The 24982-nt window shown below is 43.1% G+C and overlaps 1 protein-coding gene, 45 non-coding genes and 1 pseudogene across 46 annotated transcripts in view; 1 reads left to right on the top strand and 46 right to left on the bottom strand.

Annotated features, from left to right (window-relative positions):
* Positions 1–8809, top strand: part of LOC115270321 (zinc finger protein 28 homolog) — a 58053-nt gene extending 49244 nt beyond the window's left edge. Inside the window, exons 2-4 of the mRNA XM_029879776.2 lie at positions 1042–2010; positions 2346–2518; positions 6538–8809. Of these exons, the coding sequence (XP_029735636.2) occupies positions 1064–2010; positions 2346–2518; positions 6538–7175 (1758 nt within the window). The 5' untranslated portion in view covers positions 1042–1063 and the 3' untranslated portion in view covers positions 7176–8809. The remainder of the gene's footprint in view (positions 1–1041; positions 2011–2345; positions 2519–6537) is intronic.
* Positions 8810–9268: 459 nt separating this feature from the next.
* Positions 9269–9387, bottom strand: LOC115270580 (5S ribosomal RNA). Its single transcript, XR_003899340.1, has one exon. It is a non-coding gene; the product is annotated as a 5S ribosomal RNA (ribosomal RNA).
* A 193-nt stretch (positions 9388–9580) lies between these two features.
* LOC115270578 (5S ribosomal RNA) lies at positions 9581–9699 on the bottom strand. Its single transcript, XR_003899338.1, has one exon. It is a non-coding gene; the product is annotated as a 5S ribosomal RNA (ribosomal RNA).
* Positions 9700–9894: 195 nt separating this feature from the next.
* Positions 9895–10013, bottom strand: LOC115270577 (5S ribosomal RNA). Its single transcript, XR_003899337.1, has one exon. It is a non-coding gene; the product is annotated as a 5S ribosomal RNA (ribosomal RNA).
* Positions 10014–10212: 199 nt separating this feature from the next.
* On the bottom strand, positions 10213–10331 carry LOC115270576 (5S ribosomal RNA). The gene has a single exon (XR_003899336.1). It is a non-coding gene; the product is annotated as a 5S ribosomal RNA (ribosomal RNA).
* A 203-nt stretch (positions 10332–10534) lies between these two features.
* Positions 10535–10653, bottom strand: LOC115270575 (5S ribosomal RNA). Its single transcript, XR_003899335.1, has one exon. It is a non-coding gene; the product is annotated as a 5S ribosomal RNA (ribosomal RNA).
* A 199-nt stretch (positions 10654–10852) lies between these two features.
* Positions 10853–10971, bottom strand: LOC115270783 (5S ribosomal RNA). Its single transcript, XR_003899542.1, has one exon. It is a non-coding gene; the product is annotated as a 5S ribosomal RNA (ribosomal RNA).
* A 199-nt stretch (positions 10972–11170) lies between these two features.
* LOC115270574 (5S ribosomal RNA) lies at positions 11171–11289 on the bottom strand. The gene has a single exon (XR_003899334.1). It is a non-coding gene; the product is annotated as a 5S ribosomal RNA (ribosomal RNA).
* Positions 11290–11493: 204 nt separating this feature from the next.
* On the bottom strand, positions 11494–11612 carry LOC115270573 (5S ribosomal RNA). The gene has a single exon (XR_003899333.1). It is a non-coding gene; the product is annotated as a 5S ribosomal RNA (ribosomal RNA).
* A 203-nt stretch (positions 11613–11815) lies between these two features.
* On the bottom strand, positions 11816–11934 carry LOC115270572 (5S ribosomal RNA). The gene has a single exon (XR_003899332.1). It is a non-coding gene; the product is annotated as a 5S ribosomal RNA (ribosomal RNA).
* Positions 11935–12134: 200 nt separating this feature from the next.
* LOC115270571 (5S ribosomal RNA) lies at positions 12135–12253 on the bottom strand. Its single transcript, XR_003899331.1, has one exon. It is a non-coding gene; the product is annotated as a 5S ribosomal RNA (ribosomal RNA).
* A 200-nt stretch (positions 12254–12453) lies between these two features.
* On the bottom strand, positions 12454–12572 carry LOC115270570 (5S ribosomal RNA). The gene has a single exon (XR_003899330.1). It is a non-coding gene; the product is annotated as a 5S ribosomal RNA (ribosomal RNA).
* Positions 12573–12908: 336 nt separating this feature from the next.
* On the bottom strand, positions 12909–13027 carry LOC115270569 (5S ribosomal RNA). The gene has a single exon (XR_003899329.1). It is a non-coding gene; the product is annotated as a 5S ribosomal RNA (ribosomal RNA).
* Positions 13028–13225: 198 nt separating this feature from the next.
* LOC115270567 (5S ribosomal RNA) lies at positions 13226–13344 on the bottom strand. The gene has a single exon (XR_003899327.1). It is a non-coding gene; the product is annotated as a 5S ribosomal RNA (ribosomal RNA).
* Positions 13345–13543: 199 nt separating this feature from the next.
* LOC115270775 (5S ribosomal RNA) lies at positions 13544–13662 on the bottom strand. The gene has a single exon (XR_003899534.1). It is a non-coding gene; the product is annotated as a 5S ribosomal RNA (ribosomal RNA).
* A 335-nt stretch (positions 13663–13997) lies between these two features.
* On the bottom strand, positions 13998–14116 carry LOC115270566 (5S ribosomal RNA). The gene has a single exon (XR_003899326.1). It is a non-coding gene; the product is annotated as a 5S ribosomal RNA (ribosomal RNA).
* A 199-nt stretch (positions 14117–14315) lies between these two features.
* LOC115270565 (5S ribosomal RNA) lies at positions 14316–14434 on the bottom strand. Its single transcript, XR_003899325.1, has one exon. It is a non-coding gene; the product is annotated as a 5S ribosomal RNA (ribosomal RNA).
* A 198-nt stretch (positions 14435–14632) lies between these two features.
* On the bottom strand, positions 14633–14751 carry LOC115270564 (5S ribosomal RNA). Its single transcript, XR_003899324.1, has one exon. It is a non-coding gene; the product is annotated as a 5S ribosomal RNA (ribosomal RNA).
* A 336-nt stretch (positions 14752–15087) lies between these two features.
* LOC115270762 (5S ribosomal RNA) lies at positions 15088–15206 on the bottom strand. The gene has a single exon (XR_003899521.1). It is a non-coding gene; the product is annotated as a 5S ribosomal RNA (ribosomal RNA).
* Positions 15207–15404: 198 nt separating this feature from the next.
* LOC115270761 (5S ribosomal RNA) lies at positions 15405–15523 on the bottom strand. The gene has a single exon (XR_003899520.1). It is a non-coding gene; the product is annotated as a 5S ribosomal RNA (ribosomal RNA).
* A 207-nt stretch (positions 15524–15730) lies between these two features.
* LOC115270563 (5S ribosomal RNA) lies at positions 15731–15849 on the bottom strand. Its single transcript, XR_003899323.1, has one exon. It is a non-coding gene; the product is annotated as a 5S ribosomal RNA (ribosomal RNA).
* Positions 15850–16048: 199 nt separating this feature from the next.
* On the bottom strand, positions 16049–16167 carry LOC115270562 (5S ribosomal RNA). The gene has a single exon (XR_003899322.1). It is a non-coding gene; the product is annotated as a 5S ribosomal RNA (ribosomal RNA).
* A 190-nt stretch (positions 16168–16357) lies between these two features.
* Positions 16358–16476, bottom strand: LOC115270760 (5S ribosomal RNA). Its single transcript, XR_003899519.1, has one exon. It is a non-coding gene; the product is annotated as a 5S ribosomal RNA (ribosomal RNA).
* Positions 16477–16675: 199 nt separating this feature from the next.
* Positions 16676–16794, bottom strand: LOC115270561 (5S ribosomal RNA). Its single transcript, XR_003899321.1, has one exon. It is a non-coding gene; the product is annotated as a 5S ribosomal RNA (ribosomal RNA).
* Positions 16795–16993: 199 nt separating this feature from the next.
* LOC115270560 (5S ribosomal RNA) lies at positions 16994–17112 on the bottom strand. Its single transcript, XR_003899320.1, has one exon. It is a non-coding gene; the product is annotated as a 5S ribosomal RNA (ribosomal RNA).
* Positions 17113–17311: 199 nt separating this feature from the next.
* LOC115270559 (5S ribosomal RNA) lies at positions 17312–17430 on the bottom strand. The gene has a single exon (XR_003899319.1). It is a non-coding gene; the product is annotated as a 5S ribosomal RNA (ribosomal RNA).
* Positions 17431–17767: 337 nt separating this feature from the next.
* On the bottom strand, positions 17768–17886 carry LOC115270750 (5S ribosomal RNA). Its single transcript, XR_003899510.1, has one exon. It is a non-coding gene; the product is annotated as a 5S ribosomal RNA (ribosomal RNA).
* Positions 17887–18085: 199 nt separating this feature from the next.
* On the bottom strand, positions 18086–18204 carry LOC115270558 (5S ribosomal RNA). The gene has a single exon (XR_003899318.1). It is a non-coding gene; the product is annotated as a 5S ribosomal RNA (ribosomal RNA).
* A 335-nt stretch (positions 18205–18539) lies between these two features.
* On the bottom strand, positions 18540–18658 carry LOC115270556 (5S ribosomal RNA). The gene has a single exon (XR_003899316.1). It is a non-coding gene; the product is annotated as a 5S ribosomal RNA (ribosomal RNA).
* A 190-nt stretch (positions 18659–18848) lies between these two features.
* Positions 18849–18967, bottom strand: LOC115270555 (5S ribosomal RNA). Its single transcript, XR_003899315.1, has one exon. It is a non-coding gene; the product is annotated as a 5S ribosomal RNA (ribosomal RNA).
* Positions 18968–19166: 199 nt separating this feature from the next.
* LOC115270554 (5S ribosomal RNA) lies at positions 19167–19285 on the bottom strand. The gene has a single exon (XR_003899314.1). It is a non-coding gene; the product is annotated as a 5S ribosomal RNA (ribosomal RNA).
* Positions 19286–19621: 336 nt separating this feature from the next.
* Positions 19622–19740, bottom strand: LOC115270553 (5S ribosomal RNA). Its single transcript, XR_003899313.1, has one exon. It is a non-coding gene; the product is annotated as a 5S ribosomal RNA (ribosomal RNA).
* A 206-nt stretch (positions 19741–19946) lies between these two features.
* On the bottom strand, positions 19947–20065 carry LOC115270552 (5S ribosomal RNA). The gene has a single exon (XR_003899312.1). It is a non-coding gene; the product is annotated as a 5S ribosomal RNA (ribosomal RNA).
* Positions 20066–20264: 199 nt separating this feature from the next.
* LOC115270551 (5S ribosomal RNA) lies at positions 20265–20383 on the bottom strand. The gene has a single exon (XR_003899311.1). It is a non-coding gene; the product is annotated as a 5S ribosomal RNA (ribosomal RNA).
* Positions 20384–20573: 190 nt separating this feature from the next.
* Positions 20574–20692, bottom strand: LOC115270759 (5S ribosomal RNA). Its single transcript, XR_003899518.1, has one exon. It is a non-coding gene; the product is annotated as a 5S ribosomal RNA (ribosomal RNA).
* Positions 20693–20891: 199 nt separating this feature from the next.
* LOC115270550 (5S ribosomal RNA) lies at positions 20892–21010 on the bottom strand. Its single transcript, XR_003899310.1, has one exon. It is a non-coding gene; the product is annotated as a 5S ribosomal RNA (ribosomal RNA).
* A 199-nt stretch (positions 21011–21209) lies between these two features.
* Positions 21210–21328, bottom strand: LOC115270549 (5S ribosomal RNA). The gene has a single exon (XR_003899309.1). It is a non-coding gene; the product is annotated as a 5S ribosomal RNA (ribosomal RNA).
* Positions 21329–21523: 195 nt separating this feature from the next.
* Positions 21524–21642, bottom strand: LOC115270757 (5S ribosomal RNA). Its single transcript, XR_003899516.1, has one exon. It is a non-coding gene; the product is annotated as a 5S ribosomal RNA (ribosomal RNA).
* A 199-nt stretch (positions 21643–21841) lies between these two features.
* LOC115270548 (5S ribosomal RNA) lies at positions 21842–21960 on the bottom strand. Its single transcript, XR_003899308.1, has one exon. It is a non-coding gene; the product is annotated as a 5S ribosomal RNA (ribosomal RNA).
* Positions 21961–22295: 335 nt separating this feature from the next.
* Positions 22296–22414, bottom strand: LOC115270547 (5S ribosomal RNA). The gene has a single exon (XR_003899307.1). It is a non-coding gene; the product is annotated as a 5S ribosomal RNA (ribosomal RNA).
* Positions 22415–22604: 190 nt separating this feature from the next.
* Positions 22605–22723, bottom strand: LOC115270545 (5S ribosomal RNA). The gene has a single exon (XR_003899305.1). It is a non-coding gene; the product is annotated as a 5S ribosomal RNA (ribosomal RNA).
* Positions 22724–22922: 199 nt separating this feature from the next.
* Positions 22923–23041, bottom strand: LOC115270544 (5S ribosomal RNA). Its single transcript, XR_003899304.1, has one exon. It is a non-coding gene; the product is annotated as a 5S ribosomal RNA (ribosomal RNA).
* Positions 23042–23377: 336 nt separating this feature from the next.
* Positions 23378–23496, bottom strand: LOC115270543 (5S ribosomal RNA). Its single transcript, XR_003899303.1, has one exon. It is a non-coding gene; the product is annotated as a 5S ribosomal RNA (ribosomal RNA).
* A 205-nt stretch (positions 23497–23701) lies between these two features.
* On the bottom strand, positions 23702–23820 carry LOC115270542 (5S ribosomal RNA). Its single transcript, XR_003899302.1, has one exon. It is a non-coding gene; the product is annotated as a 5S ribosomal RNA (ribosomal RNA).
* Positions 23821–24019: 199 nt separating this feature from the next.
* Positions 24020–24138, bottom strand: LOC115270826 (5S ribosomal RNA; annotated as a pseudogene).
* Positions 24139–24498: 360 nt separating this feature from the next.
* Positions 24499–24617, bottom strand: LOC115270756 (5S ribosomal RNA). The gene has a single exon (XR_003899515.1). It is a non-coding gene; the product is annotated as a 5S ribosomal RNA (ribosomal RNA).
* Positions 24618–24816: 199 nt separating this feature from the next.
* Positions 24817–24935, bottom strand: LOC115270541 (5S ribosomal RNA). Its single transcript, XR_003899301.1, has one exon. It is a non-coding gene; the product is annotated as a 5S ribosomal RNA (ribosomal RNA).
* Between the last annotated feature and the right edge of the window lie 47 nt (positions 24936–24982).

Raw genomic sequence — 24982 nt, 5'->3', positions numbered from 1 at the left:
TTTGTCGGGTTTTGAGATGAATGCGATTTTATGCGTCAGCCACCTGAAGCCTTTTTGGATGTGATTCAAATCAATTCGTTGTTGTAAAGGTCTGATCAAAACCATTCAACAGTTCGACAATCTGTGTGGTATTCTTTTAATTATCGTAGTTCAGCCAAAAATACTGAACTTTTGGTAAGCTGTATTGTATCTTCTTTGAACTGTTAAGAAATTTCAGTTAAATTTTACTGAACTTTGATAATCCATACTTTTACCGAAATAAGTCGCTGTTCATTAACTACGCAGAATGAATTGATTTTTTTTATGAGATATTGCATGAGAAAACATTTTGTCTACTCCTGTAAGTGATTGAAACGGAAATGATTTTGAGGATAGACAGGATGAGAACTGAAAAGAAATGTTGGCTGCTGCAAATATGGGTGGTATGTATTAGTTTGTAGGTTAATAAACCTATGCCACTTATGCAACTACCAAAAGCCAAAATATGGTCTCAAATAGTCGCAGTTGGACTTGTGAAAAAAAAAGTTTTACCCTATAGTTGAGTCCGATTAATTTACACGTTCCTATTCCAATGCTCGTCCCGACTACGAAGATATCAGAATTAAATGACAATTTGTACTAACTTTTTCTTTGCCTATCTCTCGGGTCACACCTAATCGAGTGGTTGGCTTTGGAGAAGTCTATAAATATAATGAACCGGTAGTCAGCGTCTAATAAATGGTAGATACTGCCGTCCCAAAACGAACGCAAAGCAGCACCACCGACTGCCATATGAAAGCAATAAATTTCCTTTGATGATTTTCACCTCTAAAAGCAATATCCAAATGAGAAGGGCGTAAATACGGCAATTGCCGAGTAGAACGACGGCGACTCGGAAGCTTTCCAGAGGGGAATTATTAGTTTACGTTCGCGTAGTTCCGGGACTTGGTACGCTCGCACACCCATACAGGCGAACAACCTCCGTCATGATCTATAATTCGAATCTGTTTTTAGTGGATTTTAATTGCCTTTTCTCATATTTCATGCCTCTGCCAACAACAGGGTCGCTGCCATTCGAGTCAAGATGGTTCAGGAAATGCCAAGCAGCAGCGTCCCAGAGGAGCTCTACAATCTCACCCAGCTGGCGGAGGTATCGATAGCAGCCGGAAAATTGAGCACTTCCCTCAACGTTTCACCAGGGGAGCAGTACCACCATCACCACCACCACCATCTACAACATTATCACCACCAGGAGCAGTATGGCGCGGTCAAGTACTACACCTTACCGCATGAATCAGCTGCTTATCACCCTGCCGAGTACTATCAGTGCGTACTTTCTTATCACAACCAGTTGGGTGACGATAACGATGACGGTCGCAAAAGCTATCCCAACGATTCGTCATCGCTGTCACCTACAGATCACAAGAAAGAACGCCCGCCAACGACACAGTCATGCTCGGCGACAAAGAAGAAGTGGAAAACGAACTGGGAGATCAATCGAAATCTGAAATTGCAACAAGCACAACGGATCAGCAAGACAAGGGACGCCGATGGACGTGCCGATTGTGATGATTCGTACGAATCAGGCAGTCTTACGTACTACACCTCAACGATAAGGCCGGCGGAGCGTGGCATTGAGGCCAGTCCACCTCGATCGGGTAGTAGCAGTCGTGCTCTGACCGAGGAGGAACATCTACTGGATAGGAGGAGCTCGTACGCTTCGGAAGAGTCCGAGGACTCGAGCTATTCGTACTCGCATAAGGTGTTCGATCGGAAAAAGTCGCGGACGTTGTCGTGGAACAGTGGCAGTAGCTATAGCTACGGTGAAGAATCCGGTCAGCGACATGGCGCAGAGCCACTGGATTACGGGATCTACGATCGTGACTATCGGGAACTGAGGGAAGCCGAAGGACGCACCACGGCTAGCAGTGGCGATGAGGTTGGATCAACGGACGACGTCCACTGTTGTCCGGAATGCGGAAAGAAGTATTCGACGTCTTCGAATCTGGCCCGACATCGGCAAACGCATCGGTGAGTATAGATCGCGATCGCTACGCGATCGCTATTCAAGTCTCGCGCTCAGTATCATACGGGCGTATCTACAATGATCGATTTCTCTTCATCGATTTTCTCTTCGGCTAATAGCTTGGCCTGCAAATTATTTTTGGTTGTTTTTGTACTTTAAGATGCTAGTCCTAGTCGCCCTTCGCCGAAATACACCGAGAGATCATCCGAATATTGGTCGTATTTTCCGGAATAATCCGAAGAGAAAATCGACGAAGAGAAATCGATCATTGTAGATACGCCTGTATGATACTAAACGCGAGAAGTGAAAAATTTAGTGTAACTGTGCAATTATTTGGTAGATCGCTGCAAGACAAGAAGGCTCGTCGATGTCCGCACTGTTCCAAGGTTTACGTCTCGATGCCGGCCTATTCGATGCACGTCCGTACACACAACCAGGGTTGCCAATGTCCCACTTGTGGCAAATGTTTCTCCCGGCCGTGGCTGCTGCAAGGGCACATCCGAACGCACACAGGTAAGTTCAGTTTAGCTTTATAACATCCATACCTACATGTACCTGTACTATATGCATACGATACGCATTAACTTTGCCATGATAAAACATATCAACGAGACAACTCCTAAAATGTTCTGTTCATCAACATTGATATTACAAACTTGTTTTTTTTTATTACGCTTTTCCGTAGTATCCCATCACTATGGAAATTTCTCTGAAGCCAAGAGAAAATTGTTTGATTAACTAATTTTGAAAGCTGTCGTTCTTACCAGCATCATGGGTTCGCCGAGCTCGTGATTCATCTTAACATGAGCTCTTGATACAGTATGCAGTCAGAACAATCAAAACAAATATGTTTCTAATAATGCTAAAGGTTCTTACTGGAAGTTTCTGATTCCGTAAAGACGTTACAAATACCAACCAGCATTTTACCGAGATCCGTACAGTTCTTTCCAGGATTCTTCCATATGAATCTTTCAGAATTCCCCATTTCCTACCGATTTTTCCATGAGTTGTTCGCGGGCATGCTACAGAATTTCTGTCCAGAGTTTTTCCAGTATTGCTTCCAATGTTCCTCGTGGATTTCCACCTGCGTTTTGCCCAAACATTTTCGTGGGATTTCTATCAGGATTTATCCCAAGATCTCCACATGAGCTTCTGTAAGGATTTATCGCAGATGTTGTCGCGGAGTTTCTCTCGGGATTCCACTTGAAAGTTTTCCGCGATTTCTTCCGGAGTTCCTCTTGGAACTTCCCCGAGAGATAGTCCAGGGATTATTTACAACTAGGAGTTCTACAGGAGTTCATTAATTTATTTAGTATTACATCAAATTCAAGATAAAACTAATCAACAATATTACTCCATAATACACGGCTCGTGGCTGCCGTTCTCCATCCTCGGTCACGCCCGATGCACGCCAAGTCACGCTCCACCTGATCCGCCCATCGTGTGTCTTGCAACATGCCCTGCCCATCGTATCCTTCCGGCTTTGGTAACCTTCCCCAAGTAACCAAAAGTTCCGCTTCCCATGATAAAATGCACTTTCAAGTTCCGCGAAGTTCAGATAAAGTTCCAAATGGAACTTTCTGGCTGCTTAAGAGGCTAACGATGAGCCTTGCTGGAACTTCGGTCACTAGTTCCGGGTTCCGGCAAGGCTCATTGTTAGCCTCTTAAGCAGCCAGAAAGTTCCATTCGGAACTTTATCTGAACTTCGCGGAACTTTAAAGCTGCTTAAGATGCTACTCGGAACTTTGTCAGAACTTTCAAGTTCATAGAAGTTCAGTTCAGTAGCATTGTGCATGCTAGTCCGTTGTCTAGTGTCGTACTTCCTTCAAAGAGCGAAAAGCTCACTCCATCGTGTCTTTCTTTAAGTGGAGGCCATATACATGCATGCCTCCATTTAGGCGCATGTAAAATGTACGCATATCGCCTATCCACTTTAACATCTTATTCAACATCTTATACGATCACTGGTTGACTGGTACCAGTCCGACCTTTGCTGCTTCGCGTTTCAGGCAGGTGTACAGCTCTGCCACCGTTCCAAATGTTCTGGCGATAATGTCCATGTCGTCCGCAAAGCACACAAATTGACCGGATTTTGTGAAAATTGTTCCCCGGCTGTTGAGCCCGGCTCATCGCATCACACCTTCCAGAGCGATGTTGAATAGTAGGCATGAGAGTCCATCACCTTATCGCAGTCCCCGGCGAGATTTGAATCAACTGGATAGTTCACCCGTAACCCTTACGCAGTTTTGCACACCATCCATCGTTGCTTTAACCAGTCTAGTCAACTTCCCAGGAAAGCCGTTTTCGTCCATGATTGTCCATAGCTCTGCGCGGTCGATACTATAGTATGCCGCTTTGAAATCGATGAATAGGTGATGCGTTAGGACCTGGTATTCACGGCATTTCTGGAGGATTTGCTGTACGGTGAAGATCTGGTCCGTTGTCGACCGGCCGTCGATGACGCCAGCTTGATAACTTCCCACGAACTCATTCGTTTTAGGTGAAAGACGACGGAAGATGATCTGGGATAGCACTTTGTAGGCAGCATTCAAAATAGTGATAGCCCTGAAGTACTCACATTCCAAATGGTCGCGTTTCTTGTGAATGGGGCAGATTACTCCTTCCTTCCACTCCTCCGGTAGCTATTAGGTTTCCCAGCTGCTTCGGTTACCAGCTGCTTTGTTGGTTTTGAGCTACAGAAGTTATTCCTGGGATTATCTCTAGAGTTTGTCCAGAGACTTTTCTCAGAAAATTGGTGTTGGTGTTCGAATGTCTCTCAGAGTTTTTTTTTCCTTAATTTAGCCTGGTAATTTTCCAGGATTCCTTAGTTCCGATCGATTTCTCCTGGAGTTGTTCATGGGGATCCTACAGATTTTCTTGCTAGAATTGTTTCCGGTATTGCTCCCAGGGTTCCTTCGTAGGATGCCTCCTGCGTACTCAGACATTTTCGTGGGTTTTTTACCCGGGATTATTCCCGTGCTCTCCACAAGATTTTCTCCAAGAATATATCGCAATAGGTGTAGCGGAGTTTCTTTCGGGGTTCCACTTGAAAATTTTCCCCAGGACTTTCCCAAGAGATATTTCTCCCAGAGTTGCTTGAGGAGTTATTCCTGGGATTTCCAGTAGAGCTCTTCCAAGCATTTCTCAAGGAGGGAATTTTTCACGAAATTCCTGCGAGAGCTTTCTTCTAGAGTTGCTCTTTGGAACCCTACAGGAGTTTCATCAGGGAAGTTTCCTAAACGTTTTTGCGGGATTTGTTTCAGAGGTTTACCAGAGATTTCTCTCGGAGTTTTTCCCGGGGCTTCTCTCAGGAAATTCCTTCCGGTATTGGTCCTCGGATAGCTCTTAGAGTTTTTTGGTGTCCCGGGACTTTCTCCTATGATTTTTTGTTCTTCGGAGCACCTTCTGGATTTCTGCAGCGATTTCTTACATTTCTCATGGAGTTCTTCCTGTGGTTTCTTTCAGAGTTTTTAATATTTTTTTCTTCGTAGTTGTTTACCGGCATTCTTACAGTGGTCCACCTGAGATTTTTTTACAGATTTTCTCGGGATTATTCCCAGAATTTTGGATGCTCCTTTTGGGAATCAATGTAATAGTTGCGTTCGGAGTTCTTGTAGGGATTGTTCCAGAAGATTTTCTTCAGAATGTCTCCTGGAGTAACTTATGAAATTCCTTGTAAGAAATTCCCGGAGAAATATCGGAAGGATCCAGGAGAAATCTGGCTAGAAGACTTATTGGAAACATCTCGAGAAGAGTTTCAGCAGAAGTCCTGAGAAAAATAGGAAATTTCGGAAAAACTTCTGTGAGTAATTTCAGGAGGAAATATTAGGGATCCTTGAATATGAACTCCGAAAATCTCTTAGTGAGATCCCGGTAGAAACTACGGGCGAAATCCCACGAAGAAATCCAAGAGAAATATCGAAAAACTCTCTAGAAGAAATCCCTAGAAGAAATTCCTGAAGGAATCGATAAATGTTGGAAGAATCTGTTGGAAGAATCTCCGGGATGAAATCCCAGGAGGTACTCCAGATCACATACATGTACGAAGAGAACAAAACGACAAAACTATATATACATTGGCGTAGCTAGCTTTTTCTTTTATCTCACTCACTCTCCTAAACAAGCATGCGAAAGAGCGGGATGCAAGAGGAAGTCTGTGCCCCCTCTTTCATCCTTCTCTTTCTCGTGTTTGTTTAGGAGAGTGAGCGAGATAAAAGAAAAAGCTAGCTACGCCAATGTATATATATAACCGCAGATATAACTTTACCGACCTTGTTGTCATCCTTTTCATGCTCGTGTCACACTTGTCAAAATTTGTCAAGTGAGATTTGTCAATCATTTTGAGGTTAGGTTAGTTGGTGTAATAAAGAATAGCTCACCCTACTAGACGTGTAACAAAAGGAAAGAAGTGTTATTTTTCATTTTATCATTTTGTTAAAAATAAACATTCTACTCATAGTCCAAAACTATGACTAAACACCCAGTTTTGCTTACCATTTCTTTATTTTTTATCTCTCTCTCTTCCTCAACAGGTGAAAAACCTTTCAAATGCAGTGTCTGCCAGAAGGCCTTCGCCGACAAATCGAATCTCCGGGCACACGTCCAAACCCACTCGAATACGAAACCGCACTCGTGCTCCCGCTGCGGTAAGGCCTTCGCCCTCAAGTCCTACCTGTACAAACACGAAGATTCGTCCTGCATGAAGAACAAACCTGGTAAGCACCCTTCCAGCAAGCAAGGTCACACCAAAGTGCGCAGGAAAGTGGAGAAGTCCAGTGGGTACGAAGGCGGATACCCAACCGGCTACGGAAAGTTCCATCCATCCCCGCAGCAGATCATCAGCCCCTTGGATTTGGCCCGGCAGACAGAACAGCAGGTGAAGAAGGAAGCTGTGCGGGCCAAGATAAGGGAAGTGTTGGAGGACAACTGCAAAAAGTCGGCCCAGCTGAAAGCGGCCATGGACAATCGAATCAGCGTCATTCGAACGACGGCCAGCAGTAACCACGAAGCGGGATATTACCTGGCTCATCGACGAGAATCTCCAGCGATGGATACTCGTGAAACTGGCCAGACGAATTTGGAGCGTGATCGAAGTGATAGCAGTAACAGCAGTAGAAGTAGCAGTAGCACCTGCTATGAATATCCAAAAAACTACGCAATCAGTGCGTAACAATTTTGTAGGGTAGTTTTTAGAATAAATCTTTCAAGTGGGCAGAGATTTACAACTTTTGTATTTCTGTTACTGCCCCATGTATACATAACAGAAATGGTAGCAAGAAGCTGTCTATGTCTAGGCAGTATTGGCAGACTGGACACTGCACTTCAAACATCAAAATGCTCTGCTGGGCGCTACTTCATTTTGCATAAAGCCATTTGGCATTTGTTCCTTGTTTTAAAATCGGTGGTTCTTAGTATTATTCCTTACGGCATTATGTCAATTGGATATTATGTCAGATTGCGTTATGCCAATTGGCACTATGTCAACCGGCGTTATGCCAAATGGAGTAGAACCGATCTGCGGCGAACTATGTGCATCAACATTTTTTTCACTACACGCTAAGAAAAAGTTACTCTAAACTAAGCAAGATTCACACAAATCTGATCTAAACTGGAATAGCAAAAAAATGAGTGAACTGCATATTCAGCGCTAGCGCTGGGCTAAGTGCTAAATCCAGTCAATTTGAGCCGTAAAATATTCTTAGCATTGTCTAGGATTATGCGTGCAGAAAAATTTGCACACTTAGCAAAGCGTGTACTGAAGGCTTTAGCCTGATGAGATTTTTACATTAAGGCCAGCGCTAGCTTTGCACTTTAGCTCAAAAATGAGTGAATTCTGTCACCGCGAAGCATTTTCTCATAAGTTTTGATGATAGTATTGCTCTTGTGTCGAAAACTCGTGCCTCCAGAAAATTGTACATCAAATCCGCTCTACTCGTACATCCGTCTAGGATTTTTGAAGTAATAGCATTTAGCAATTTGTAGATTGTAAGAATTGGTATAGCAAAGTGCCATTACGTGTAAGCTCGTGTGCCAGTATACCGAATGCGTAGGTTTTCCTTCGTCTTGACGGCAGTGTAAATAATCTTGAAAGGTATGGTGCCAACCTCCAAAGATGCAATAATTACAGCTAAACCAAAGATACAATACTCTCAAACGAAAAGCATTTCGGAAACGATTATCCTTTATTTATAGTTTTTTGTACAAATTGCAACGTTTCAGTGCTTTTTGTTTCACCACTATCCGCGTAGTTTAATTTTAAGTTATTCGCTCTCAAGTTTTTAGTTTTAGCTTTTGTTCATCAAAAAGGACGAGAACGTTCTAGTCTTGCATTTATTTTTCATTCGTGTTATTTAAGTTTGTCACCTAAGTTAGTTTTACTGTTGTATTTCATTGTATATGTCCCGTATCGAAAGCGACCAAATGAGTTATTCTAATCATTTAATTTCTGTTATTTAGGTTCTTTTATGTTCTAAGCATTTTTCCTCTTCAATAACAATTCACGAGTAACAACAATAACAACACCTTTCTAGTGGAAGAACTGTAAGCTGATATTCATGGTGCCAACGATAGCAATAGCCATAGTGCTTGTAGTATTTATAGACATTTCTAAGATGCCTTACCACGCTGAGGTAATGGCCGGAAACTGTGCAATAACACTGAAGGAGATTCAAGTCTCAAAATGATATAATTTAGTAGGTTACTTGGAGATATACTCATACGCTGTACAATAAAGAGATGAAATTAGTGTTAAAAATTGTAGATTAGAAAAAGAAGACTTTTAAAAATAAAGATTTTTGTAACAAATAGTACTGCCGCATAATTATTATGAAAGAAATTCATAAATTGAAAGAATAGTTTATTAGATTTCGACCTCTATGAACACGTTTTTTGTGGGAAGGGAATTTACAATTCGCACTTTAAATCTAGATTGAGTCTAAATAAGGGCGAAAGTAACATGATCGATTTCTCATCATCTTGTCACTTTAATTTGAAGAAGAGAGAGTCGATGAAGAGAAATCGATCATGTTACTTTCGCCCTTATTTAAACTCAATCTTGAAATGGAGGTGTTATTTAATTTCGAAACAATGACGCAAGTTCACTATTTCTAACTTCTTAGATTTCCATTCCTGCATTGAGTGAGTATCGGGAACAAAAAACGTCATTTAGAGGCATTTTTCGAAGATAGAGCACAGGTAATGATTGATTCAAAATGCCGTCCTGAGTTCGAATCCAGCCCCGGCGCAATAAAAAAAATGCAAAAAGGCCAACGACACGCGACGTTCCCAAGCGGTCACCCATCTAAGTACTAATCGCGCCCGATGTTGCTTAACTTCAGTGATCGGACGAGAACTGGTGTTTTCAACATGGTATGATCGTTGACAATGTCGGGTGAGTTAGAAGAGGATTTTATTCCGACTAGAAGCCAAAATGGGCAAAAAAGATGATTGAATGTTTGAAGGGCAAAAAACGTCATTTAGAGGCATTTTTCGAAGAAAGAGCACATGTAATGATTGATTCAAAATACCGTCCTGGGTTCGAATCCAGCCCCGGCGCAATAAAAAAAAATGCAAAAAGGCCAACGACACGCGACGTTCCCAAGCGGTCACCCATCTAAGTACTAATCGCGCCCGATGTTGCTTAACTTCAGTGATCGGACGAGAACTGGTGTTTTCAACATGGTATGATCGTTGACAATGTCGGGTGAGTTAGAAGAGGATTTTATTCTGACTAGAAGCCAAAATGGGCAAAAAAGATGATTGAATGTTTGAAGGGCAAAAAACGTCATTTAGAGGCATTTTTCGAAGAAAGAGCACATGTAATGATTGATTCAAAATACCGTCCTGGGTTCGAATCCAGCCCCGGCGCAATAAAAAAAAAAATGCAAAAAGGCCAACGACACGCGACGTTCCCAAGCGGTCACCCATCTAAGTACTAATCGCGCCCGATGTTGCTTAACTTCAGTGATCGGACGAGAACTGGTGTTTTCAACATGGTATGATCGTTGACAATGTCGGGTGGGTTAGAAGAGGATTTTATTCCGACTAGAGGCCAAAATGGGCAATATGTAATTACGGTGATTGAATGTTTGAATGGCAAAAAACGTCATTTAGAGGCATTTTTCGAAGAAAGAGCACATGTGATGATTGATTCAAAATACCGTCCTGGGTTCGAATCCAGCCCCGGCGCAATAAAAAAAATGCAAAAAGGCCAACGACACGCGACGTTCCCAAGCGGTCACCCATCTAAGTACTAATCGCGCCCGATGTTGCTTAACTTCAGTGATCGGACGAGAACTGGTGTTTTCAACATGGTATGATCGTTGACAATGTCGGTTGGGTTAGAAGAGGATTTTGTTCCGACTGGAGGCCAAAATGGACGAAATGCAATTACGATGATTGAATGTTTGAAGGGCAAAAAACGTCATTTAGAGGCATTTTTCGAAGAAAGAGCACATGTAATGATTGATTCAAAATACCGTCCTGGGTTCGAATCCAGCTCCGGCGCAATAAAAAAAAAAGATGCAAAAAGGCCAACGACACGCGACGTTCCCAAGCGGTCACCCATCTAAGTACTAATCGCGCCCGATGTTGCTTAACTTCAGTGATCGGACGAGAACTGGTGTTTTCAACATGGTATGATCGTTGACAATGTCGGGTGGGTTAGAAGAGGATTTTGTTCCGACTGGAGGCCAAAATGGACGAAATGCAATTACGATGATTGAATGTTTGAAGGGCAAAAAACGTCATTTAGAGGCATTTTTCGAAGAAAGAGCACATGTAATGATTGATTCAAAATACCGTCCTGGGTTCGAATCCAGCCCCGGCGCAATAAAAAAAATGCAAAAAGGCCAACGACACGCGACGTTCCCAAGCGGTCACCTATCTAAGTACTAATCGCGCCCGATGTTGCTTAACTTCAGTGATCGGACGAGAACTGGTGTTTTCAACATGGTATGATCGTTGACAATGTCGGGTGGGTTAGAAGAGGATTTTATTCCGACTAGAGGCCAAAATGGGCAATATGTAATTACGGTGATTGAATGTTTGAATGGCAAAAAACGTCATTTAGAGGCATTTTTCGAAGAAAGAGCACATGTAATGATTGATTCAAAATACCGTCCTGGGTTCGAATCCAGCCCCGGCGCAATAAAAAAAATGCAAAAAGGCCAACGACACGCGACGTTCCCAAGCGGTCACCCATCTAAGTACTAATCGCGCCCGATGTTGCTTAACTTCAGTGATCGGACGAGAACTGGTGTTTTCAACATGGTATGATCGTTGACAATGTCGGTTGGGTTAGAAGAGGATTTTGTTCCGACTGGAGGCCAAAATGGACGAAATGCAATTACGATGATTGAATGTTTGAAGGGCAAAAAACGTCATTTAGAGGCATTTTTCGAAGAAAGAGCACATGTAATGATTGATTCAAAATACCGTCCTGGGTTCGAATCCAGCTCCGGCGCAATAAAAAAAAAAAGATGCAAAAAGGCCAACGACACGCGACGTTCCCAAGCGGTCACCCATCTAAGTACTAATCGCGCCCGATGTTGCTTAACTTCAGTGATCGGACGAGAACTGGTGTTTTCAACATGGTATGATCGTTGACAATGTCGGGTGGGTCAGAAGAGGATTTTGTTCCGACTAGAGGCCAAAATGGACGAAATGCAATTACGATGATTAAATGTTTGAAGGGCAAAAAACGTCATTTAGAGGCATTTTTCGAAGAAAGAGCACATGTGATGATTGATTCAAAATGCCGTCCTGGGTTCGAATCCAGCCCCGGCGCAATAAAAAAAAAAGATGCAAAAAGGCCAACGACACGCGACGTTCCCAAGCGGTCACCCATCTAAGTACTAATCGCGCCCGATGTTGCTTAACTTCAGTGATCGGACGAGAACTGGTGTTTTCAACATGGTATGATCGTTGACAATATCGGGTGGGTTAGAAGAGGATTTTATTCCGACTAGAGGCCAAAATGGATGAAATGCAATTACGATGATTGAATGTTTGAAGGGCAAAAAACGTCATTTAGAGGCATTTTTCGAAGAAAGAGCACATGTAATGATTGATTCAAAATGCCGTCCAGGGTTCGAATTCAGCTCCGGCGCAATAAAAAAAAATGCAAAAAGGCCAACGACACGCGACGTTCCCAAGCGGTCACCCATCTAAGTACTAATCGCGCCCGATGTTGCTTAACTTCAGTGATCGGACGAGAACTGGTGTTTTCAACATGGTATGATCGTTGACAATATCGGGTGGGTTAGAAGAGGATTTTATTCCGACTAGAGGCCAAAATGGACGAAATGCAATTACGATGATTGAATGTTTGAAGGGCAAAAAACGTCATTTAGAGGCATTTTTCGAAGAAAGAACACATGTTATGATTGATTCAAAATGCCGTCCAGGGTTCGAATTCAGCTCCGGCGCAATAAAAAAAAATGCAAAAAGGCCAACGACACGCGACGTTCCCAAGCGGTCACCCATCTAAGTACTAATCGCGCCCGATGTTGCTTAACTTCAGTGATCGGACGAGAACTGGTGTTTTCAACATGGTATGATCGTTGACAATATCGGGTGGGTTAGAAGAGGATTTTATTCCGACTAGAGGCCAAAATGGATGAAATGCAATTACGATGATTGAATGTTTGAAGGGCAAAAAACGTCATTTAGAGGCATTTTTCGAAGAAAGAGCACATGTAATGATTGATTCAAAATGCCGTCCTGGGTTCGAATCCAGCTCCGGCCAAAATGGACGAAATGCAATTACGATGATTGAATGTTTGAAGGGCAAAAAACGTCATTTAGAGGCATTTTTCGAAAAAAAAAACACATGTGATGATTGATTCAAAATGCCGTCCTGGGTTCGAATCCAGCTCCGGCGCAATAAAAAAAAATGCAAAAAGGCCAACGACACGCGACGTTCCCAAGCGGTCACCCATCTAAGTACTAATCGCGCCCGATGTTGCTTAACTTCAGTGATCGGACGAGAACTGGTGTTTTCAACATGGTATGATCGTTGACAATGTCGGGTGTGTTAGAAGAGGATTTTATTCCGACTAGAAGCCAAAATGGACGAAATGCAATTACGATGATTGAATGTTTGAAGGGCAAAAAACGTCATTTAGAGGCATTTTTCGAAGAAAGAGCACATGTGATGATTGATTCAAAATGCCGTCCTGAGTTCGAATCCAGCTCTGGCGCAATAAAAAAATGCAAAAAGGCCAACGACACGCGACGTTCCCAAGCGGTCACCCATCTAAGTACTAATCGCGCCCGATGTTGCTTAACTTCAGTGATCGGACGAGAACTGGTGTTTTCAACATGGTATGATCGTTGACAATGTCGGGTGGGTTAGAAGAGGATTTTATTCCGACTAGAGGCCAAAATGCACTAAATGCAATTACGATGATTGAATGTTTGAAGGGCAAAAAACGTCATTTAGAGGCATTTTTCAAAGAAAGAGCACATGTAATGATTGATTCAAAATGCCGTCCTGGGTTCGAATCCAGCTCCGGCGCAATAAAAAAAATGCAAAAAGGCCAACGACACGCGACGTTCCCAAGCGGTCACCCATCTAAGTACTAATCGCGCCCGATGTTGCTTAACTTCAGTGATCGGACGAGAACTGGTGTTTTCAACATGGTATGATCGTTGAAAATGTCGGGAGGGTCAGAAGAGGATTTTATTCCGACTAGAGGCCAAAATGGACGAAATGCAATTACGATGATTGAATGTTTGAAGGGCAAAAAACGTCATTTAGAGGCATTTTTCGAAGAAAGAGCACATGTAATGATTGATTCAAAATGCCGTCCTGGGTTCGAATCCAGCTCCGGCCAAAATGGACGAAATGCAATTACGATGATTGAATGTTTGAAGGGCAAAAAACGTCATTTAGAGGCATTTTTCGAAAAAAAAAACACATGTGATGATTGATTCAAAATGCCGTCCTGGGTTCGAATCCAGCTCCGGCGCAATAAAAAAAATGCAAAAAGGCCAACGACACGCGACGTTCCCAAGCGGTCACCCATCTAAGTACTAATCGCGCCCGATGTTGCTTAACTTCAGTGATCGGACGAGAACTGGTGTTTTCAACATGGTATGATCGTTGACAATGTCGGGTGGGTTAGAAGAGGATTTTATTCCGACTAGAGGCCAAAATGGACGAAATGCAATTACGATGATTGAATGTTTGAAGGGCAAAAAACGTCATTTAGAGGCATTTTTCGAAGAAAGAGCACATGTAATGATTGATTCAAAATGCCGTCCTGGGTTCGAATCCAGCTCCGGCGCAATAAAAAAAATGCAAAAAGGCCAACGACACGCGACGTTCCCAAGCGGTCACCCATCTAAGTACTAATCGCGCCCGATGTTGCTTAACTTCAGTGATCGGACGAGAACTGGTGTTTTCAACATGGTATGATCGTTGACAATGTCGGGTGGGTTAGAAGAGGATTTTATTCCGACTAGAGGCCAAAATGGACGAAATGCAATTACGATGATTGAATGTTTGAAGGGCAAAAAACGTCATTTAGAGGCATTTTTCGAAGAAAGAGCACATGTGATGATTGATTCAAAATGCCGTCCTGAGTTCGAATCCAGCTCTGGCGCAATAAAAAAATGCAAAAAGGCCAACGACACGCGACGTTCCCAAGCGGTCACCCATCTAAGTACTAATCGCGCCCGATGTTGCTTAACTTCAGTGATCGGACGAGAACTGGTGTTTTCAACATGGTATGATCGTTGACAATATCGGGTGGGTTAGAAGAGGATTTTATTCCGACTAGAGGCCAAAATGGATGAAATGCAATTACGATGATTGAATGTTTGAAGGGCAAAAAACGTCATTTAGAGGCATTTTTCGAAGAAAGAGCACATGTAATGATTGATTCAAAATGCCGTCCTGGGTTCGAATCCAGCTCCGGCCAAAATGGACGAAATGCAATTACGATGATTGAATGTTTGAAGGGCAAAAAACGTCATTTAGAGGCATTTTTCGAAAAAAAAAACACATGTGATGATTGATTCAAAATGCCGTCCTGGGTTCGAATCCAGCTCCGGCGCAATAAAAAAAAATGCAAAAAGGCCAACGACACGCGACGTTCCCAAGCGGTCACCCATCTAAGTACTAATCGCGTCCGATGTTGCTTAACTTCAGTGATCGGACGAGAACTGGTGTTTTCAACATGGTATGATCGTTGACAATGTCGGGTGGGTTAGAAGAGGATTTTGTTCCGACTAGAGGCCAAAATGGACGAAATGCAATTACGATGATTGAATGTTTGAAGGGCAAAAACGTCATTTAGAGGCATTTTTCGAAGAAAGAGCACATGTAATGATTGATTCAAAATGCCGTCCTGGGTTCGAATCCAGCCCCGGCGCAATAAAAAAAATGCAAAAAGGCCAACGACACGCGACGTTCCCAAGCGGTCACCCATCTAAGTACTAATCGCGTCCGATGTTGCTTAACTTCAGTGATCGGACGAGAACTGGTGTTTTCAACATGGTATGATCGTTGACAATGTCGGGTGGGTTAGAAGAGGATTTTGTTCCGACTAGAGGCCAAAATGGACGAAATGCAATTACGATGATTGAATGTTTGAAGGGCAAAAACGTCATTTAGAGGCATTTTTCGAAGAAAGAGCACATGTAATGATTGATTCAAAATGCCGTCCTGAGTTCGAATCCAGCCCCGGCGCAATAAAAAAAAAAAAAAAGATGCAAAAAGGCCAACGACACGCGACGTTCCCAAGCGGTCACCCATCTAAGTACTAATCGCGCCCGATGTTGCTTAACTTCAGTGATCGGACGAGAACTGGTGTTTTCAACATGGTATGATCGTTGACAATGTCGGGTGGGTTAGAAGAGGATTTTATTCCGACTAGAGGCCAAAATGCACTAAATGCAATTACGATGATTGAATGTTTGAAGGGCAAAAAACGTCATTTAGAGGCATTTTTCAAAGAAAGAGCACATGTAATGATTGATTCAAAATGCCGTCCTGGGTTCGAATCCAGCTCCGGCGCAATAAAAAAAATGCAGAAAGGCCAACGACACGCGACGTTCCCAAGCGGTCACCCATCTAAGTACTAATCGCGCCCGATGTTGCTTAACTTCAGTGATCGGACGAGAACTGGTGTTTTCAACATGGTATGATCGTTGACAATGTCGGGTGGGTTAGAAGAGGATTTTATTCCGACTAGAGGCCAAAATGCACTAACGATGATTGAATGTTTGAAGAGCAAAAAACGTCATTTAGAGGCATTTTTCGAAGAAAGAGCACATGTAATGATTGATTCATAATGCCGTCCTGGGTTCGAATCCAGCCCCGGCGCAATAAAAAAAATGCAAAAAGGCCAACGACACGCGACGTTCCCAAGCGGTCACCCATCTAAGTACTAATCGCGTCCGATGTTGCTTAACTTCAGTGATCGGACGAGAACTGGTGTTTTCAACATGGTATGATCGTTGACAATGTCGGGTGGGTTAGAAGAGGATTTTATTCCGACTAGAGGCCAAAATGCACTAAATGCAATTACGATGATTGAATGTTTGAAGGGCAAAAAACGTCATTTAGAGGCATTTTTCAAAGAAAGAGCACATGTGATGATTGATTCAAAATGCCGTCCTGGGTTCGAATCCAGCTCCGGCGCAATAAAAAAAATGCAAAAAGGCCAACGACACGCGACGTTCCCAAGCGGTCACCCATCTAAGTACTAATCGCGCCCGATGTTGCTTAACTTCAGTGATCGGACGAGAACTGGTGTTTTCAACATGGTATGATCGTTGACAATGTCGGGTGGGTCAGAAGAGGATTTTGTTCCGACTAGAGGCAGAAATGGACGAAATGCAATTACGATGATTCCATGTTTGAAGGGCAAAAAACGTCATTTAGAGGCATTTTTCGAAGAAAGAGCACATGTGATGATTGATTCAAAATGCCGTTCTGGGTTCGAATCCAGCTCCGGCGCAATAAAAAAAATGCAAAAAGGCCAACGACACGCGACGTTCCCAAGCGGTCACCCATCTAAGTACTAATCGCGCCCGATGTTGCTTAACTTCAGTGATCGGACGAGAACTGGTGTTTTCAACATGGTATGATCGTTGACAATGTCGGGTGGGTTAGAAGAGGATTTTATTCCGACTAGAGGCCAAAATGCACTAAATGCAATTACGATGATTGAATGTTTGAAGGGCAAAAAACGTCATTTAGAGGCATTTTTCGAAGAAAGAGCACATGTAATGATTGATTCAAAATGCCGTCCTGGGTTCGAATCCAGCTCCGGCGCAATAAAAAAAATGCAAAAAGGCCAACGACACGCGACGTTCCCAAGCGGTCACCCATCTAAGTACTAATCGCGCCCGATGTTGCTTAACTTCAGTGATCGGACGAGAACTGGTGTTTTCAACATGGTATGATCGTTGACAATGTCGGGTGGGTTAGAAGAGGATTTTATTCCGACTAGAGGCCAAAATGGACGAAATGCAATTACGATGATTGAATGTTTGAAGGGCAAAAAACGTCATTTAGAGGCATTTTTCGAAGAAAGAGCACATGTAATGATTGATTCAAAATGCCGTCCTGGGTTCGAATCCAGCTCCGGCCAAAATGGACGAAATGCAATTACGATGATTGAATGTTTGAAGGGCAAAAAACGTCATTTAGAGGCATTTTTCGAAAAAAAAAAAACACATGTGATGATTGATTCAAAATGCCGTCCTGGGTTCGAATCCAGCTCCGGCGCAATAAAAAAAAATGCAAAAGGCCAACGACACGCGACGTTCCCAAGCGGTCACCCATCTAAGTACTAATCGCGCCCGATGTTGCTTAACTTCAGTGATCGAACGAGAACTGGTGTTTTCAACATGGTATGATCGTTGACAATGTCGGGTGGGTTAGAAGAGGATTTTATTCCGACTAGAGGCCAAAATGCACTAAATGCAATTACGATGATTGAATGTTTGAAGGGCAAAAAACGTCATTTAGAGGCATTTTTCAAAGAAAGAGCACATGTAATGATTGATTCAAAATGCCGTCCTGGGTTCGAATCCAGCTCCGGCGCAATAAAAAAAATGCAAAAAGGCCAACGACACGCGACGTTCCCAAGCGGTCACCCATCTAAGTACTAATCGCGCCCGATGTTGCTTAACTTCAGTGATCGGACGAGAACTGGTGTTTTCAACATGGTATGATCGTTGACAATGTCGGGTGGGTTAGAAGAGGATTTTATTCCGACTAGAGGCCAAAATGGACGAAATGCAATTACGATGATTGAATGTTTGAAGGGCAAAAAACGTCATTTAGAGGCATTTTTCGAAGAAAGAGCACATGTAATGATTGATTCAAAATGCCGTCCTGGGTTCGAATCCAGCTCCGGCCAAAATGGACGAAATGCAATTACGATGATTGAATGTTTGAAGGGCAAAAAACGTCATTTAGAGGCATTTTTCGAAAAAAAAAACACATGTGATGATTGATTCAAAATGCCGTCCTGGGTTCGAATCCAGCTACGGCGCAATAAAAAAAAATGCAAAAGGCCAACGACACGCGACGTTCCCAAGCGGTCACCCATCTAAGTACTAATCGCGCCCGATGTTGCTTAACTTCAGTGATCGGACGAGAACTGGTGTTTTCAACATGGTATGATCGTTGACAATGTCGGGTGGGTTAGAAGAGGATTTTATTCCGACTAGAGGCCAAAATGCACTAACGATGATTGAATGTTTGAAGAGCAAAAAACGTCATTTAGAGGCATTTTTCGAAGAAAGAGCACATGTAATGATTGATTCAAAATGCCGTCCTGGGTTCGAATCCAGCCCCGGCGCAATAAAAAAAATGCAAAAAGGCCAACGACACGCGACGTTCCCAAGCGGTCACCCATCTAAGTACTAATCGCGCCCGATGTTGCTTAACTTCAGTGATCGGACGAGAACTGGTGTTTTCAACATGGTATGATCGTTGACAATGTCGGGTGGGTTAGAAGAGGATTTTATTCCGACTAGAGGCCAAAATGCACTAAATGCAATTACGATGATTGAATGTTTGAAGGGCAAAAAACGTCATTTAGAGGCATTTTTCAAAGAAAGAGCACATGTAATGATTGATTCAAAATGCCGTCCTGGGTTCGAATCCAGCTCCGGCGCAATAAAAAAAATGCAAAAAGGCCAACGACACGCGACGTTCCCAAGCGGTCACCCATCTAAGTACTAATCGCGCCCGATGTTGCTTAACTTCAGTGATCGGACGAGAACTGGTGTTTTCAACATGGTATGATCGTTGACAATGTCGGGTGGGTTAGAAGAGGATTTTATTCCGACTAGAGGCCAAAATGGACGAAATGCAATTACGATGATTGAATGTTTGAAGGGCAAAAAACGTCATTTAGAGGCATTTTTCGAAGAAAGAGCACATGTAATGATTGATTCAAAATGCCGTCCTGGGTTCGAATCCAGCTCCGGCCAAAATGGACGAAATGCAATTACGATGATTGAATGTTTGAAGGGCAAAAAACGTCATTTAGAGGCATTTTTCGAAAAAAAAAACACATGTGATGATTGATTCAAAATGCCGTCCTGGGTTCGAATCCAGCTCCGGCGCAATAAAAAAAAATGCAAAAAGGCCAACGACACGCGACGTTCCCAAGCGGTCACCCATCTAAGTACTAATCGCGCCCGATGTTGCTTAACTTCAGTGATCGGACGAGAACTGGTGTTTTCAACATGGTATGATCGTTGACAATGTCGGGTGGGTTAGAAGAGGATTTTATTCCGACTAGAGGCCAAAATGGACGAAATGCAATTACGATGATTGAATGTTTGAAGGGCAAAAACGTCATTTAGAGGCATTTTTCGAAGAAAGAGCACATGTAATGATTGATTCAAAATGCCGTCCTGAGTTCGAATCCAGCCCCGGCGCAATAAAAAAAAAAAAAAGATGCAAAAAGGCCAACGACACGCGACGTTCCCAAGCGGTCACCCATCTAAGTACTAATCGCGCCCGATGTTGCTTAACTTCAGTGATCGGACGAGAACTGGTGTTTTCAACATGGTATGATCGTTGACAATGTCGGGTGGGTTAGAAGAGGATTTTATTCCGACTAGAGGCCAAAATGCACTAAATGCAATTACGATGATTGAATGTTTGAAGGGCAAAAAACGTCATTTAGAGGCATTTTTCAAAGAAAGAGCACATGTAATGATTGATTCAAAATGCCGTCCTGGGTTCGAATCCAGCTCCGGCGCAATAAAAAAAATGCAAAAAGGCCAACGACACGCGACGTTCCCAAGCGGTCACCCATCTAAGTACTAATCGCGCCCGATGTTGCTTAACTTCAGTGATCGGACGAGAACTGGTGTTTTCAACATGGTATGATCGTTGACAATGTCGGGTGGGTTAGAAGAGGATTTTATTCCGACTAGAGGCCAAAATGCACTAACGATGATTGAATGTTTGAAGAGCAAAAAACGTCATTTAGAGGCATTTTTCGAAGAAAGAGCACATGTAATGATTGATTCAAAATGCCGTCCTGGGTTCGAATCCAGCCCCGGCGCAATAAAAAAAATGCAAAAAGGCCAACGACACGCGACGTTCCCAAGCGGTCACCCATCTAAGTACTAATCGCGTCCGATGTTGCTTAACTTCAGTGATCGGACGAGAACTGGTGTTTTCAACATGGTATGATCGTTGACAATGTCGGGTGGGTTAGAAGAGGATTTTATTCCGACTAGAGGCCAAAATGCACTAAATGCAATTACGATGATTGAATGTTTGAAGGGCAAAAAACGTCATTTAGAGGCATTTTTCAAAGAAAGAGCACATGTGATGATTGATTCAAAATGCCGTCCTGGGTTCGAATCCAGCTCCGGCGCAATAAAAAAAATGCAAAAAGGCCAACGACACGCGACGTTCCCAAGCGGTCACCCATCTAAGTACTAATCGCGCCCGATGTTGCTTAACTTCAGTGATCGGACGAGAACTGGTGTTTTCAACATGGTATGATCGTTGACAATGTCGGGTGGGTCAGAAGAGGATTTTGTTCCGACTAGAGGCAGAAATGGACGAAATGCAATTACGATGATTCCATGTTTGAAGGGCAAAAAACGTCATTTAGAGGCATTTTTCGAAGAAAGAGCACATGTGATGATTGATTCAAAATGCCGTTCTGGGTTCGAATCCAGCTCCGGCGCAATAAAAAAAATGCAAAAAGGCCAACGACACGCGACGTTCCCAAGCGGTCACCCATCTAAGTACTAATCGCGCCCGATGTTGCTTAACTTCAGTGATCGGACGAGAACTGGTGTTTTCAACATGGTATGATCGTTGACAATGTCGGGTGAGAAGAGGATTTTGTTCCGACTAGAGGCCAAAATGGACGAAATGCAATTACGATGATTGAATGTTTGAAGGGCAAAAAACGTCATTTAGAGGCATTTTTCAAAGAAAGAGCACATGTGATGATTGATTCAAAATGCCGTCCTGGGTTCGAATCCAGCTCCGGCGCAATAAAAAAAATGCAAAAAGGCCAACGACACGCGACGTTCCCAAGCGGTCACCCATCTAAGTACTAATCGCGTCCGATGTTGCTTAACTTCAGTGATCGGACGAGAACTGGTGTTTTCAACATGGTATGATCGTTGACAATGTCGGGTGGGTTAGAAGAGGATTTTATTCCGACTAGAGGCCAAAATGCACTAAATGCAATTACGATGATTGAATGTTTGAAGGGCAAAAAACGTCATTTAGAGGCATTTTTCAAAGAAAGAGCACATGTAATGATTGATTCAAAATGCCGTCCTGGGTTCGAATCCAGCTCCGGCGCAATAAAAAAAATGCAAAAAGGCCAACGACACGCGACGTTCCCAAGCGGTCACCCATCTAAGTACTAATCGCGCCCGATGTTGCTTAACTTCAGTGATCGGACGAGAACTGGTGTTTTCAACATGGTATGATCGTTGACAATGTCGGGTGGGTTAGAAGAGGATTTTATTCCGACTAGAGGCCAAAATGGACGAAATGCAATTACGATGATTGAATGTTTGAAGGGCAAAAAACGTCATTTAGAGGCATTTTTCGAAGAAAGAGCACATGTAATGATTGATTCAAAATGCCGTCCTGGGTTCGAATCCAGCTCCGGCCAAAATGGACGAAATGCAATTACGATGATTGAATGTTTGAAGGGCAAAAAACGTCATTTAGAGGCATTTTTCGAAAAAAAAAACACATGTGATGATTGATTCAAAATGCCGTCCTGGGTTCGAATCCAGCTACGGCGCAATAAAAAAAAATGCAAAAGGCCAACGACACGCGACGTTCCCAAGCGGTCACCCATCTAAGTACTAATCGCGCCCGATGTTGCTTAACTTCAGTGATCGGACGAGAACTGGTGTTTTCAACATGGTATGATCGTTGACAATGTCGGGTGGGTTAGAAGAGGATTTTATTCCGACTAGAGGCCAAAATGCACTAACGATGATTGAATGTTTGAAGAGCAAAAAACGTCATTTAGAGGCATTTTTCGAAGAAAGAGCACATGTAATGATTGATTCAAAATGCCGTCCTGGGTTCGAATCCAGCCCCGGCGCAATAAAAAAAATGCAAAAAGGCCAACGACACGCGACGTTCCCAAGCGGTCACCCATCTAAGTACTAATCGCGCCCGATGTTGCTTAACTTCAGTGATCGGACGAGAACTGGTGTTTTCAACATGGTATGATCGTTGACAATGTCGGGTGGGTTAGAAGAGGATTTTATTCCGACTAGAGGCCAAAATGCACTAAATGCAATTACGATGATTGAATGTTTGAAGGGCAAAAAACGTCATTTAGAGGCATTTTTCAAAGAAAGAGCACATGTAATGATTGATTCAAAATGCCGTCCTGGGTTCGAATCCAGCTCCGGCGCAATAAAAAAAATGCAAAAAGGCCAACGACACGCGACGTTCCCAAGCGGTCACCCATCTAAGTACTAATCGCGCCCGATGTTGCTTAACTTCAGTGATCGGACGAGAACTGGTGTTTTCAACATGGTATGATCGTTGACAATGTCGGGTGGGTTAGAAGAGGATTTTATTCCGACTAGAGGCCAAAATGGACGAAATGCAATTACGATGATTGAATGTTTGAAGGGCAAAAAACGTCATTTAGAGGCATTTTTCGAAGAAAGAGCACATGTAATGATTGATTCAAAATGCCGTCCTGGGTTCGAATCCAGCTCCGGCCAAAATGGACGAAATGCAATTACGATGATTGAATGTTTGAAGGGCAAAAAACGTCATTTAGAGGCATTTTTCGAAAAAAAAAACACATGTGATGATTGATTCAAAATGCCGTCCTGGGTTCGAATCCAGCTCCGGCGCAATAAAAAAAAATGCAAAAAGGCCAACGACACGCGACGTTCCCAAGCGGTCACCCATCTAAGTACTAATCGCGCCCGATGTTGCTTAACTTCAGTGATCGGACGAGAACTGGTGTTTTCAACATGGTATGATCGTTGACAATGTCGGGTGGGTTAGAAGAGGATTTTATTCCGACTAGAGGCCAAAATGGACGAAATGCAATTACGATGATTGAATGTTTGAAGGGCAAAAACGTCATTTAGAGGCATTTTTCGAAGAAAGAGCACATGTAATGATTGATTCAAAATGCCGTCCTGAGTTCGAATCCAGCCCCGGCGCAATAAAAAAAAAAAAAGATGCAAAAAGGCCAACGACACGCGACGTTCCCAAGCGGTCACCCATCTAAGTACTAATCGCGCCCGATGTTGCTTAACTTCAGTGATCGGACGAGAACTGGTGTTTTCAACATGGTATGATCGTTGACAATGTCGGGTGGGTTAGAAGAGGATTTTATTCCGACTAGAGGCCAAAATGCACTAAATGCAATTACGATGATTGAATGTTTGAAGGGCAAAAAACGTCATTTAGAGGCATTTTTCAAAGAAAGAGCACATGTAATGATTGATTCAAAATGCCGTCCTGGGTTCGAATCCAGCTCCGGCGCAATAAAAAAAATGCAAAAAGGCCAACGACACGCGACGTTCCCAAGCGGTCACCCATCTAAGTACTAATCGCGCCCGATGTTGCTTAACTTCAGTGATCGGACGAGAACTGGTGTTTTCAACATGGTATGGGGCTGTTCATAAACCACGTAGACTTTTTGGGGGGAGGGGGGGGGTCTGGCCAAAGTCTACGCTCCATACAAATTTCAAAATTTTTGTATGGACAAAAGTCTACGAGGGGGGAGGGGGGGGTCTGAGATTGCCAAATTTTGGTCTACGTGGTTTATGAACAGCCCCTATGATCGTTGACAATGTCGGGTGGGTTAGAAGAGGATTTTATTCCGACTAGAGGCCAAAATGCACTAACGATGATTGAATGTTTGAAGAGCAAAAAACGTCATTTAGAGGCATTTTTCGAAGAAAGAGCACATGTAATGATTGATTCAAAATGCCGTCCTGGGTTCGAATCCAGCCCCGGCGCAATAAAAAAAATGCAAAAAGGCCAACGACACGCGACGTTCCCAAGCGGTCACCCATCTAAGTACTAATCGCGTCCGATGTTGCTTAACTTCAGTGATCGGACGAGAACTGGTGTTTTCAACATGGTATGATCGTTGACAATGTCGGGTGGGTTAGAAGAGGATTTTATTCCGACTAGAGGCCAAAATGCACTAAATGCAATTACGATGATTGAATGTTTGAAGGGCAAAAAACGTCATTTAGAGGCATTTTTCAAAGAAAGAGCACATGTGATGATTGATTCAAAATGCCGTCCTGGGTTCGAATCCAGCTCCGGCGCAATAAAAAAAATGCAAAAAGGCCAACGACACGCGACGTTCCCAAGCGGTCACCCATCTAAGTACTAATCGCGCCCGATGTTGCTTAACTTCAGTGATCGGACGAGAACTGGTGTTTTCAACATGGTATGATCGTTGACAATGTCGGGTGGGTCAGAAGAGGATTTTGTTCCGACTAGAGGCAGAA

The sequence above is a fragment of the Aedes albopictus genome, chromosome 2 (genome assembly GCF_035046485.1).
Source record: "Aedes albopictus strain Foshan chromosome 2, AalbF5, whole genome shotgun sequence".
NCBI lineage: Eukaryota > Metazoa > Arthropoda > Insecta > Diptera > Culicidae > Aedes > Aedes albopictus.
The sequence above is the reverse complement of the archived record's forward strand: the minus strand, read 5'-3'. Positions and strand labels throughout refer to the sequence as shown.